The sequence below is a fragment of the Nyctereutes procyonoides genome, unplaced genomic scaffold (genome assembly GCF_905146905.1).
Source record: "Nyctereutes procyonoides isolate TBG_1078 unplaced genomic scaffold, NYPRO_anot_genome, whole genome shotgun sequence".
Lineage (NCBI taxonomy): Eukaryota > Metazoa > Chordata > Mammalia > Carnivora > Canidae > Nyctereutes > Nyctereutes procyonoides.
The window spans coordinates 2,908,508-2,923,463 of NW_026575130.1; the positions used below are offsets into that span (position 1 = coordinate 2,908,508).

Consider the following 14,956-nt stretch of genomic DNA (forward strand, 5'->3'; position numbering starts at 1 on the left):
CTCTTCATGTTCACTTTTTTTTCAAATATTTTATTCATTTATTTGAGAGAGAGAGAAGCATGAACAGGGGAGAAGCAAAGAAAGAGAAGAATAAGCAGACTCCCCATTGAGCAAGGAGCTCCATGCTGGGCTTGATCCCAGGACCCCATGATCATGACATGAGCTGAAGGCAGACACTCAAACGACTGAGCCACCCAGCCATCCCACTTCATGCTCACCCTTACAAAGTGCCTATCAAGAAAAAAAAAAGCCTATTTGGTCAAATGTCTCAGAAAGTTTCAATTTTTTTTTTGGCTTTTTAAAATTTTTCAATTTTTTTTAATGTGAGAATTACTCAAAATTTGACTTGGCATGGTAAGTTACCCTACAAAAATTCTAATTCATAAAAATTCTAATTCATGTTGTTTAAGCTGTTTTTTTTTAACTTCTAACTTTTGTCTATCTTTGTTTTTACACAAATTTTATTCATATACCAATATTATGATTATAGGAGCATCAGAGAAAACCAAATATGCTGGCTGTTTTAATTAACTTTTTACCAGGGAAAAAGTGAAAGGCTTTCTAACAGTGGCATTCTTAAATTATCAGATAATTTTCCCAAATTTGTTTCTGTTAAATTTACGGCATAGATAAATTTTAATGACTTTGTCTCTTTAAACATGTCTAGATGATGATTTTGAAAATATAGGAATCCAATTTTACCAAGATAACATTTTGGAGTCATCATGAACTGCAACCCTTATAATGGAGAGAAATTTTTCTCAGATCAGTAGAACCCTGAGATCACTTAGAGATTGAGACAGTAGCTACCAGATATATGAGTTCTCTCCTGGTTATAAAAATTAAGGCAAATTTATATCTTGAGCCATAATGAAATTAGTTTGATTCTATAGAATGATTGGAGAAGAACCAATTATAAATACAAGTGAAGGGCACCTGAGTGAAGGGCACCTGAGTGGCTCAGTGGTTGAGCATCTGCCTTTAGCTCAATTCATGATTCCCAGGTCCTGGGATCAAGTCTTGCATCAGGATCCCTGCAAGAAGCCTGCTTCTCCCCCTACCTATATCTCTGACTCTTTCTGTTCACCTCTCATGAATAAATAAATAAAATCTTAAATACATACATACAAGTCAACAGTGGTAGGAAGTGAAATCCAAAATAAGTGAATATTTTTTGTTATTCTTACACAGTCAGATTATATTATCAGACGTGTAAGTAGAGAGTGCATTATGATATATCATCTGATGTTTCTTTTAATTTTCACTTCACTGTATTAAAATGTAAACACTGATTAATAAAATAAATATAATTTCTTACAGATTTGGTATCTTTAGTCATTACAGTAGGCCTCCAACACTCTTTGGACCCCAACGTTTGTGTTTCACTTTTGCACTGATATATACTGCATTATTGCAAGGATATTAAAGTCAGAACAAGTATCTTAATAGGAATATATTGAGTATGAGTCTGTGGTAAAGGCTCATATTAAAATTAGGTTCCTCTCATTATGCCAAACTTGTATAAATTCAAATCTCAAATTTCCCATTAAATCTTCTCTTCTACTTCATCCCCTCATCACTGTTCTGGTATTACCTTCAACACTAGACACAGTCAGAAAATTTCAAATTATAATTTTCCTTGTTCCTTGTTTATGCCACATAATTAATTGTAAAGTCCTATACATTTAGTTTCTCTGTTTTTCAAATTCATCTTTTTATTGCCAAGCAAAAAATTTTATTTAAAATGCTTATTATCAATTGTCTAAATGCTTGCTAAAGCCTAAGCAAACTTTTTTAGGGTTGAACTATGTGTGATTAAGAAAAAGGTATTCAATAGCAATATCTTTAATAATACATTGAAGTACTATGACAATGAAGGAAAGTATTGGCATTTTCTTCTTTAAGTTTTAATGTGATTTTATGTGAGTAATTAAAAATCACATATCCATGCTAAATATTTACCATTTGCAGTTATGGTCTAATTGCTTTACATGTGTTAATTAATTTAAGTCACATAAAACTCTACAAGATTTGTAAGATTACCTCAATTTTACAAAGAATCCGAAACACATAAAATATTCTAAATTTTTAAGTAATGAATTTATTATTATAGTTCATGTTTTCATGCTTAGTCACCGCATTTCATCAAGTAATAGTTTTCAACATATACCATCAAGAAATAGCTTTCCGATTTTGCTGTACTGAACATCATCTTTTCCTTACAGATACAGTTATAGCATCCCACCAGATTATACAGTGAGTATGTAGGTGTGTGTGTGTGTGTGTGTGTGTGTGTGTGTAACTAAGCTAGTGATACAAACGGAATATATATAATTGTACTGTTTTAAGCATAATATATTTTTGAGATGATATTGAAATTTCTAAGTAGTTAATATGGGTACTTTCATGGTATAAATGGTTGAAAAATAGATTTTGATATAAGCTGATACATTGAGATAAGTAACATAGATAAATAAATGACACAGCTTCCTCCCCTGGGAAGACTAGGCTTCCTTCCTGCGTTTATGGTTAGCTTGTCCTTTTGACTTGACTTGGCCAATGGCATGGGAGCAGAGGATTTGGGACCATGGCATATTTCTGCCTGTGCTCTTGCTTTTTTTGCTTTATTACACTTGTCACTGCTACTCCTTTAGTAAGGACCTAAGAGTGAAGAAGACATATGAACCAACAGAACATAACTCAGGAGGGCTGCGGTTTACTCTTGGCTGCCAAAAGATAGCAGAAGTGAAATATGTCATTATTACTGTAAAGCCACTGAGATATTTGAGGTTTTGCTATTCAGTCTTACCTAGGGAAGATTACAAATGCATCTAGCTTTTTTATATATTACCTTAAAATGACCACAAATAGTTCTTACATGCTAGCATGCTGTTATCTACTTATAGTAGAATAATTATGGAATTTTAATAGATGGTAAAATAGAGTGTTAATACTAACAAACAGGCTAGGAAGCACTGTGAATCCATTTAAATGATTAAAGCTAGTATCACAGAAATGTGCTAACTCAAACAGTACCATGAAAAGTACAAGTCTCACTTACAAGTCTAAATCTATGCCCAAGGCAGTCCCTAGAGAACACCTGCTTTCCACACCCCTCATCTCCATCCTACACCCATACTAAGTGTCCTTCGTGTTCTTGCACAGGTCAATCACTACAACATTTGAATGCCATCAACTTTCCTTTTTTGAAAAAAAAAAGTAGACACTCATGTTAAAATTTTTCTAAGGCCTTACCCACTCCCAATAAATAACTGCAGAAACTGCAAAAGCTATGCTTTTAAAATGAGACCTTGATTTTATAAATAACAGAGAGTAGAACATAACTGGGAGAGACATGGGAGAAGTGCTAATGCATTAAGATTGTTTCTACAAGCTTTCTCCTCTTAAAAGAGTACTTCCTATGCTGCACTACCAAAATGCTGCTGCATTGACAGATGAATGATTCAAGGAAATGTGGTACACACACACACTGGAATAACATTCAGCCATGAGAAAGTAGGTCACCCTGTTGTATGTGGTGACAACATGGATAACTTTTGAAGGCATTATTATTTTAAGTGAAATATGTCAGAAAGAGAAAAACAAATATTTTCTTATATGTCAGACTCACAGAAACAGAATAAAATCGTGGTTATCAGGGCTTTAGAGGTGAGGGAAAAGGGTAGATTTTTGTCAGAGAGAATTTCTAGTTATAAGGCAGATAAACTCTAGGGATCTAATGTACATCACTGTGATTATAGTTTACTGCATATGTACTTAAAAATTGCTGAGTACATCTTAAATTTTCTTCTTGAAAAAAGAAATGATAATCATGTGAAGTGATGCAGGTTAGCTAACTTTATGGTGGTAATCATATTGCAACATGTTAAATCAACACATTGTACCCATAAATCTATAAAATCTGATACGTCAATTATATTTCAATAAAGCTGGGGGAAAAATCCCCCCATGACTAATTTCCTAATCCTTTACTATATGAAAGTTCCTCTAAATTCAATAATTACAATGTCTCTTTTATTTCCTGAGTATGTGTATGTGTTAAGAGATAGCTTTTGGAGAAGAAGCTGAAAAATGTTTTTCATATGTGTGAGGGATATTTATCAATACTGATATTTCCTCACCATAGAAATTGGCAAACTTTTCCATGTAGTCAGCGAGCAAATATTTTCAGCTCAAAATTAACAAGTTCTCTGTTGTAACTACACAATTTTGTACTAGTAGCATGAAAGCAGCCATAGACATTGCATAATCAAATTAGCATGGCTGTACGTGGCCCACAAAAGGCCAGGTTTGGTCTGTAGGCCATAGATTTTGACCCTTGAATTATACATTGTTACCTGAAATATCCAGAACATAAAAAAGTGAAAACACATTAAATATTTATCTTAGAGATCCTAAACATTAAGGAGCAACTCCTTGTGTTTTTGAGTCAAAATGGAGTAAAATGATCTCTTAAGAGGCTATGTATGTATTTTTTCACATGTGAATCATAGTCAAATTATTAGTTATGCTACCATTCAGTTTGCAATTATACATTATTTCTAATTTGAGGGATTTTTGTTTGCTCTCTAGTATTGAGCGATTTATATAGAATGAGTATAGTCATTTGTTTTAAGGAAAAAAGAGCTCTGAATTTTGTCTATAATTATGAACTACATGTATATGGTAACAGATAGTAGCTACAATTGTGTTGACCATAGCATAACTTATATCATTGTCAATCACTGTCCTACAACTGAAACTAAGGTTAACATTATGTATCAACTACACACAAACACACACAGATATAACATATATAACATATATGTGTGTCTGTGTGTTGTTGTAAAAAATAATGAACTAAATGAAAGCTCACATAGGGGCCCCTGGGTCGCTCAGTTAAGCACGCAACTTTTTTTTTAATAAATTAATTTTTATTGGTGTTCAATTTGCCAACATACAGAATAACACCCAGTGCTCATCCCGTCAAGTGTCCCCCTCAGTGCCCATCACCCATTCACCCCCAACCCCCGCCCTCCTCCCCTTCCACCACCCCTAGTTCGTTTCCCAGAGTTAGGAGTCTTTATGTTCTGTCTCCCTTTCTGATATTTCCCACACATTTCTTCTCCCTTCCCTTATATTCCCTTTCACTATTATTCATATTCCCCAAATGAATGAGAACATAAACTGTTAGTCCTTTTCCGATTGACTTACTTCACTCAGCATAATACCCTCCAGGTCCATCCACGTTGAAGCAAATGGTGGGTATTTGTCGTTTCTAATGGCTGAGGAATATTCCATTGTACACATAGACCACATCTTCTTTATCCATTCATCTTTCGATGGGCACCGAGGCTCCTTCCACAGTTTGGCTATTGTGGACATGGCTGCTAGAAACATCGGGGTGCAGGTGTCCCGGCGTTTCATTGCATCTGAATCTTCGGGGTAAATCCCTAACAGTGCAATTGCTGGGTCGTAGGGCAGGTCTATTTTTAATTCTTTGAGGAACCTCCACACAGTTTTCCAGAGTGGCTGCACCAGTTCACATTCCCACCAACAGTGTAAGAGGGTTCCCTTTTCTCCACATCCTCTCCAACATTTGTTGTTTCCTGCCTTGTTAATTTTCCCCATTCTCACTGGTGTGAGGTGGTATCTCATTGTGGTTTTGATTTGTATTTCCCTGATGGCAAGTGATGCAGAGCATTTTCTCATGTGCATGTTGGCCATGTCTATGTCTTCCTCTGTGAGATTTCTCTTCATGTCTTTTGCCCATTTCATGATTGGATTGTTTGTTTCTTTGGTGTTGAGTTTAATAAGTTCTTTATAGATTTTGGAAACTAGCCCTTTATCTGATATTTATTTGCAAATATCTTCTCCCATTCTGTAGGTTGTCTTTGAGTTTTGTTGACTGTATCCTTTGCTGTGCAAAAGCTTCTTATCTTGATGAAGTCCCAATAGTTCATTTTTGCTTTTGTTTCTTTTGCTTTCGTGGATGTATCTTGCAAGAAGTTACTGTGGCCAAGTTCAAAAAGGGTGTTGCCTGTGTTCTCCTCTAGGATTTTGATGGAATCTTGTCTCACATTTAGATCTTTCATCCATTTTGAGTTTATCTTTGTGTATGGTGCAAGAGAGTGGTCCAGTTTCATTCTTCTGCATGTGGATGTCCAATTTTCCCAGCACCATTTATTGAAGAGACTGTCTTTCCTCCAGTGGATCGTCTTTCCTCCTTTATTGAATATTAGTTGACCATAAAGTTCAGGGTCCACTTCTGGGTTCTCTATTCTGTTCCATTGATCTATGTGTCTGTTTTTGAAGCACCCAACTTTTGATTTTCGCTCTGGTCATGATTTTGGGGGTCATGAAATCAAGCCCTGCATCAGGCTCCTCATTGAGAGTGGAGCCTGCTTGAGATTCTCTCTTTATCCTTCTGACCCTTCCTCTGCTCACTCTCTTTCTCTCTCAAAAAATAATAAATAAATAAATAAATAAATAAGATAAAAGCTCACACACACCAAGCTTATTAAAACGTTATTTTAAAAAATGAGACCTCCAAAAAAAAAAAGAGACCTAACAAGACCCATCTATAAGCTGCCTACAAGAAACTCATTTTAGACCTAAAGATATCTGCAGATTGAAAGTGAGGGGATGGAGAAACATTTATCATGCAAACAGATGTCAAAGGAAAACTAGGGTAGCAATACGTGTATCAGACAAAAGAGACTTTAAAACAAAAACTGACAAGAGACAAAGAAGGACACTGTAAAACAATAAAGGAAACAATCTGACAAGAAGATGTAACAGTTGTAAATATTTATGCAATCAATATGGGAACACCCAAATATATAAAGCAGTTAATAACAAACATAAAGCAAATAATCAACAGTAATACAATAATCGTAGGGGACTTTAACACCCCACTCATATCATCAGATCATCAAAACAGAAAATCAATAAGGAAACAATAGCTTTTAATGACACAAAAATAAATTATTGGTTCTACATCAAAATAAGGTTTCTGTACAGTGAAGGAAGCAATCAGCAAAGCTAACATTTGGCCACCTAAGGAACGGGAGAAGATATTTGCAAATGATGTAATCGATAAAGGGTTATTAGCCAAAATATATAAAGAACCAATATAAATCAATACCCAGAAAACAATCCAGTTAAAAAATGGAAGAAGACATGAACAGATATTTCTCCAAAGAAGACAAACAGATGGCCAACAAATGCACAAAAAGATGCTCAACATCACCCATCATCAGGAAACACAAATCAAAACCACAATGAGCTATCACTTCATATGTGTCAGAATGTCTAAAATAAAAAAACACAAGAAACAAATGTTGGCAAGTATGTAGAGAAAAAAAGACCTTCTTGAACTGCTGCTGGTGGGAATGCAAACTGCTGTGCCACTCTGGAAAACAGTATGGAGCTTCTTCAAAAAATTAAAAACAGTACTACCCTAAAATATAAAAACACTAATTCAAAGGGATATATCCACCTGTATGGTTATTGCAGCATTATTTACAATAGCCAAACTATGGAGGCTACTCAAGTGTTCATCGATAGATGAATGGATAAATATGAAGTGGCAGATACATACAATGGAATATTATTCAGCCATAAAAATGAATGAAATTTTGCTATTTACAACAACATGGATAGAGCTAGAGAGTATAATGCTAAGCAAAATAAGTTAGTCAGAGAAAGACAAATATATGATCTTACTCATATGTGAAATTTAAAAAAATAAAACAAATAAATACAGAAAAAAAAAAGAGAGAGTGAGACAAAACAAGAAACAGACTCTCAATTTGAGAGAGCAAATTGATGGTTACCAGAGGGGAGGTAGGTGGAGTGACTGGGGAAATAGAGGATGGGGATTAAAGAGTACACTTATCATAATGGGAAAAAATTAATTAAAAAATAAAAAGAATAAAAATAAAAGAATAAACATAGTTAGACCATGGAGCACCAGGATGGCTCAGTGGTTGAGTTTCTGCCTTTGGCTCAGGTCATGTTCCAGAGGTTCTGGGATCGAGACCCACAACAGGCTCCCTGCAAGGAGCCTGTTTTTCCCTCTGCCTTTGTCTTTGCCTCTCTGTGTCTCTCATGAATAAATTAATTAAAACTTTAATATTAATATTAATTAATAACTAGACCTAAAATTTATAGATTGTAAAGTAATGGGTAATTTTAACTCCTTGAAATTATAACTAATTGTTTAGTTTTACTCAAAATATTCAATTTTTAATATATAATTATGTATATATAAATTTATGAAATATAATTAAGCTAGGTTTGGAAAAATTCACATAAATATTTAACATGAGGGTGCCTGGGTGGCTCAGCTGGTTAGGTCACGATTCCAGGGTCATGAGATTAAGCCCCACATTGGTCTCCCTGCTTAGTGAGGAACCTGCTTCTCCCTCTCCCTCTGCCACAACCGCTGCTTGTGCTTGCTCTCTCTCCCTCTCTGTCAGATAAATGAATAAAATCTTTAACAAAATTAACATTAAAAAAGCAAATGAATGAAATAGACATATAGCTCAAAAACTGGACAAAGTTCTTAGCAAAATCATTGAGTTTTTAACCCAGAAAAAAATTATTGCCTACATAAATATATTAATAAATTAGAACAGATAAAAATGAATGATTTTAAAATAAATACAATGGCATAGTCTTTGGAAATACAGGAATGCCTAGTTAAATTTTCCATCTATTACTGAACAACAAAACAAAATATATAATCCATCAAATACACGTTCAATGAGTAAAACACAAAATTCATCATTTAGAGTGAATGCAGTATGTATTTTATAAAGTGCAATATAGTTTATATTTTATGTGTATTCTTTAAAAGAAATATTTTCCATGCATATGTGCTAATTTATTTAATACACTACTAACAGATATGAAGTTATTTTTATGCTTGGCTATTACAAAATTTATATTTGGAATACTTCTATATAATGCATTTCTTGAAATGTGATTACTAAGTCTTAAATGAGTATTAAAGAATTGGCAGCTAGTGACTAGGATCCTCAGTATCACAATTAAAATATATCCCCAAATAAAGTATGTTAAATTACCTACTTTCTCTAACATTCTCCTCAACTTTCCATATCTTTGCCAAGCTCATTGGGAAAATGTGTCATTTTATATAGATTTAATTTGTGATTAATTTTTTGATCCTTTTCACTTACGATTTTTTGATCTGTTAGGTACCTTTCTACCTCACTCTGTAAGAATCCATCACGCTGCGTATTTATGACTTGTCTACTTTTCCTTACAAATGTTTGTGACATGGGACACCTGGGTGGCTCAGCAGTTGAGAGTCTGCCTTCCACTTGGGGCATGATCCTGGGATCCAGGATCAAGTCTCACATCGGGCTCACTGCAAGAAGCCTGCTTCTCCCTCTACCTATGTCTCTGCCTCTCTGTCTCTGTGTCTCTCTCATGAATAAATAAATAAATCTTTAAAAAACAAAATAAAACAAATGTTTGTGACATTTATCTGCATTGCAAATATATAGTTCATTCATTGCATTGCTGCCTAGTATTCCACAATTGACTGCTCCATGATGCTATTAATGAACAGTTATAATCTTCACTAAGATGCATTAATACAAATGCATTATTTGTTCTTAATTCCCTCTTCAAATATTTTAAACAGTACAATTGAATTTTAATTGACATTTATAGTAATAGTCATTATAATAACATTTTATTTACTTATATTTTCTGTACTAGTATTATTTTAAGTTTGTGCCTATTGTAGTGGCAATAGTGTTGTGTTACTATTTTATTGAGGTGGAATGGAAGAAAGAACAGTGGTTAGGGAACAGGCTGCCCTAGCTTTCATAAGGGGGACTGTCTTTAGGTTTTACACAATAAAAGAATTCTTCCTGAAGACTTTCAATAAATATAAAGATGGAGTAAGAGCTATGATTAAATAGAATAATAGTGCATAATAGTTTTGGTTGTACCTTTAGGATAGTGCTTCCCTTAGGTTCCTATCAAGTGTTGTATATGTATTCTCCTTCATTTTATTGACTACCAGACCTACAGGTTTTTTTTGTTTGTTTTGTTTTGTTTTGTTTTGGTGTGGTTGGTTTCCTCTTTTTCTTCTTTTTTTTTTTCCTCACAGAGGCTGCCAGGATATTTATTCCTTTTCCTCTAATAAATACCAAAATATCATAAGATTAGCCATCATCTTATCCATCTGCACTATCCTATTGACACTAGTGTGTGTGTGTGCATGTGTATATATTATCATCTACTGTATCACCTCCAAGATCATGATTTAAAACATTTAAATACTATCTTCTTCCATTTATCAAAATTACTTATTCCAGTGTTCTGCATCCTTTCTCCAGAATTATTCTACCACTACTTTGGGACAATGAGACTACCATCTTTTAAATGTTAGTGCATCTATCATTTCTTCCTTTTCTCTTTATGCAACATAAAGATAGTGGTTTCTAATTCTTTAGTCACTTTCCATATCTCTTATGCTTGACTGTCAAATTTCTAACTCTGATTGCAACCAAATTATTTCATGTTCATTGACTACATCCAAGGAGGATAACCTGATTTCAGAACAAGTAAAACAGATAAGCTCATTGTTTTCCTTCTAGGTGAACTGAGATTCTCATACATCTCAAATGGTTTATTACTTCTGTTAGGCAAATCTATTTTTTCCCTAGTCAATAAACTCTCTAAAACTCCCAGGATGTCCATTTTCTCTTATTCCATCTCTAACATCTCCTCCCTTCCAAACTGCCACCTATTTTACAGAAAATAAAGAGACTAAGAAAAGAAAAATTCATTTTCTTTCAAAAAGTATTGAAAAGTCAACTCACCTGCCTCTGTCCTTAATCCTGCTTGAATTCCTGTTACAGAAGATTTGTCACTGCATTATTTTTCATCCCTACACAACATTCATCTCAAAGCCTTTGTGAATAATGGCAAAAGGGACATAACATCCTCTCAGATGCTTATGTTGATACCCTTTGCAAGGGCAAATAAAGAATTAATCTTGGTTAACTTTCAGCATAGTACTTCCCAAACTGTTATTAATTAGCAATAGAAAAATAATAACAGACACCAGTGAAAAAAGTTATTGCCAGTAATGAGGTAAATAAAAATCATGCTCACCTGCAATCATGCTCGGAAAAGGACACAATATTACATCTTTGGCATTTCTTCCAAAAATACACAATCTGAATCTAATCCTGATGAAACATAAGACATATATAAATTGAAGGACATCTTACAAACTATCAATAGCAACAATAGCAACAAAAGACTAAAGAAACATCAGAGTGAGAGAGTTTGAAGAAAAATAATTAAATAAAAGGTAAAATCCTGGAGTAAGTCTAGGACCATATTTTTTTTTTCTTTTGCCATAAGTGACTTCAGTGGGACAATGGAAAAAATTTGACTAGGGTCATTGTGTTATATATTAGTATTATATCAATGCTAATTTCTTCATTTGTATAATTGCATTATGGTTAAAAAAACATCTCTATTTTTCCACCTCTTATTCATAACTAAGAAAGAAAATTTTAAGCACTTTGTATTAGATTCAGAATACACTAAGATAGTAATAGAAAAGTCAACTTGTGGGACACCTCAGTGACTCAGTGGTTAGCATCTGTCTTCTGCTCAGGGCATGATCTTGGAATCCAGGGATCCACATTGGGCTCCATGAATGGAGCCTGCTTTTCCTCCCTCTGCCTATATCTCTCCCTCTCTCTGTGTCTCTTGTGAATAAATAAATAAAATCTTTTTTAAAAAGTCAACTTGTTTGCTGCGGTATGTAAAGGTTGACCTGAATCTGTGCAACAAGATGCATGCAGATATCAACATTCGTAATTCTCTTGTAGTTCATTTTAAAACCATTTACTGAAACTTTCAAACATATGGTTTTAAATATGCATATTTTATATAGAAAATTGCTTGAAGCATTTCCGTGTTCCTTGAATAACCATTATGTTTATATGCATAAACCAGGAAAGGTCTAATTGCTATTTGCATGGATTATTTACAGCTAAGTGGTCTATGAAGAAATGAGAGTCCATAAAAATGCTATTGTGTATGAAAACCAATCTGTGTTGCTCATTTTAATTGGGTATGAGAATATTGGTTTATAGATTTAGAAACAGTCTTATAAATGTTTCTCACAAACAGAACAAAGGTTATAGAAGTAATCTGTTGACTAAATGTTTTAATAAACTTTCTAACTGAATGTTTCATTTTCACAGAAAAATGGGTTTCCTGTCTCCAATAGATCTATCACTGAAAATACAAATATGCATTTTTAAAGTCACTAAGATGCCACTTCTGTGTTGAATTGACTTGTCATTTTATCTGACATTGTTGTAATAATTAAACACATCTAACATTTGTGGCCACGAGGGAGTGATACTGGCTTTTTGCTTGTTTTGTCTTTTGTTTTTTGGTGAAAATAACTGAAGTATTTAAAAATATAGAAAAGACTAATAATATACAGCTACTTATCCTAAGGTATTCACCCTCAAGGAGGGTAGAAGACAAAATAACTACACTTTATTTATTTATTTATTTATTTATTTATTTATTTATTTATTTATGTATTTATTTATTTATTTATCTTGTTTCAATGGTAAAAACAAATGATTCTATTCCACTCTTTAACCTGAACATCAAAAGTTGTAATGGCTCATGCTATAAATTATGGAAGTCCTAAAAAAAATTATGGAAGTCCTTTATTGCATATCGGGCGTAAAATCTTAGTCTAGTCATGATTCTTTTTACGTTTTTATGCTCCACCATTCTTTCAAAGGGAAAGTAAGTAATATATTCTGGAGTAAGATGTTTCTCACTGCTCCATAGGGACTAACAATGAACTAACAATGAACATCCAGGAGGATGTTCAATCCCAAAAGCATCAGCCAGTGATATTAATCTGCAGAAAATGTCATACAGAGAGTGAAATAAAATCTAGATATCCAATTGAATACAGAGAATGTGAATACATAGTAATATACAAGAGAAAGACTAAAATTGTGGTGGTTTCTGATGCTCAGTGAAGTATTTGGCATTCTTAATAAAGCATTTGGAATATCTTAATTTATGTTTAAATTTGCCATTAATGTTTCTCATTGTTGTGTATGCTTTGATTAGCATGCTTCCCTTAAAATTAAACTAAATGCACATAATTTTATTTCATTTTAAAAACCATATTTTAGATACTATTCATATTTCACATTAATAAATTATTTATATCCAAGTATATGATTTACAATTTTACTTCATATATAATGTCAAAGACAATGAAAGTTAAAATTGCTTCCCCACACCAAGATTTTAATCAAAACCTATAATTATCTGGGGGTCTTTCCAAAAAAGTAGATTTCTAGGGTCTTCTAAAGGCTTACTCAGTAATTAAGTAAATGCCTTGAAAATTATTGTTGCACATTACCAACTCTTTGTCAACTCTCTGGTATTATTTGATGTGGAGTACACCAACATACTTAGCGTATGTGTACATACCTAATTTTGAGTCCTATTTTCATTTGTTTGTTGATGTAGGCCTTTATGTATTTCAACATAAGTTTTCACAATTTTTAAAAATTTGGCAGAGAGAAGAGAAACTTGAATATTTTTGTTCTATAAGGTAAAATTAATCTTAAGAAAAGTGTTAAACAGATTATTAAGGCAGGTGCAACTTTCTAGGTGTAATCCTATGTGAAACTCAAAAGTTCTGCTTTCAGGATATAAAAAGATTTAGAATTGATTTACACTTAATTGATGGATAAGTACTGATTTTTTTGTCTTGATTTTAGGGATATGGTACCAATGATCAAAAATATGTTTCATTTGTTCTTTGATTTCATCAGTATGGGATGTCATGTTCGCCTCCCTAACATTTATTTTAAAGATTAGATATATTTTAACTTTACTAATAGCTAAGATTTGTCTAATTCAAAAAAGTATCTATGCTTACTTTTTATTTTTTTTAATATTTTTATTTATTTATGATAGTCACAGAGAGAGAGAGAGAGAGAGGAGAGAGAGAGAGAGAGAGAGAACAGGCTCCATGCACCGGGAGCCCGACGTGGGATTCGATCCCAGTTCTCCAGGATCACGCTACGCCCTGGGCCAAAGGCAGGCACCAAACCGCTGCACCACCCAGGGATCCCCTATGCTTACTTTTTAAGAACTTACTACTATCATAGTTTCCTAAGTTTTTCAAAATTTTTACATGCTATATGAAATACTATGATGTTCAGATTTTTAAAGAGTGCTTCATTGGTTCAGGTTTTCTTTTATCTGTGGCTTTCATAATTTTCTAATTCTGCTATATTTCTTTTTGACCTTGACCTTTTTAGGCAGGGGAGCCCCAACATATATCTTTCTCTTTTCTTTTAATATTTATTTATTTATATGAGAGAGAGAGCACTCAATGGCACATGTGAGCGGGTCTAGGGGGAAGGGGAAGAGCATAGCAAGAGTGACAGTGATAGAATCCCAAGCAGACTCCCCAGGGAGTGTAGAGCTGGACATGAGGCTAGATCTTGCAACCCTGAGACCACCATCAGAACCAAAACCACGAGTCCATCATTCAACATACCGTGCCACCCATGGTGCCCTGATATCTCTTTACAATAGTCCCATAATTAAGTAAATCACAACTCATTGGATACTATAGTTATAATTTTAACTTTTAATTTGGTCATACGTCCTTTACATATCAATAGTTAAACTAAATATTTTTATTTGATTAACTAGATAGAAAGGTTTAATGGAAAACTATTATTACTGGAACTCAAGATCACTATTATCATTCAATGACTCAGATCTTTGGGTTCCATTCATCTACAGAGAGGAAATGATTTTACTCTTACCTATGTGGACAGTTTTGAGAAAATAGTTATAAAATTGCTAGATTATTTTAGAGTGGTGCTCT

General features: G+C 33.6%; 1 protein-coding gene across 1 annotated transcript; it reads left to right on the plus strand.

The window, feature by feature from the left end:
• The first annotated feature begins 12,899 nt into the window (after positions 1-12,899).
• On the plus strand, positions 12,900-13,076 carry LOC129521125 (DNA-directed RNA polymerases I, II, and III subunit RPABC4-like). Its single transcript, XM_055342344.1, has one exon. The coding sequence runs from the start codon at positions 12,900-12,902 to the stop codon at positions 13,074-13,076; it is 177 nt and encodes a 58-aa protein (XP_055198319.1).
• The last annotated feature ends 1,880 nt before the right edge of the window (positions 13,077-14,956 follow it).

Coding starts and splice junctions, on each gene's coding strand:
- LOC129521125 (XM_055342344.1), top strand. CDS start 12,900: ATGAACATCCAGGAGGATGTTCAATCCCAAAAGCATCAGCCAGTGATA.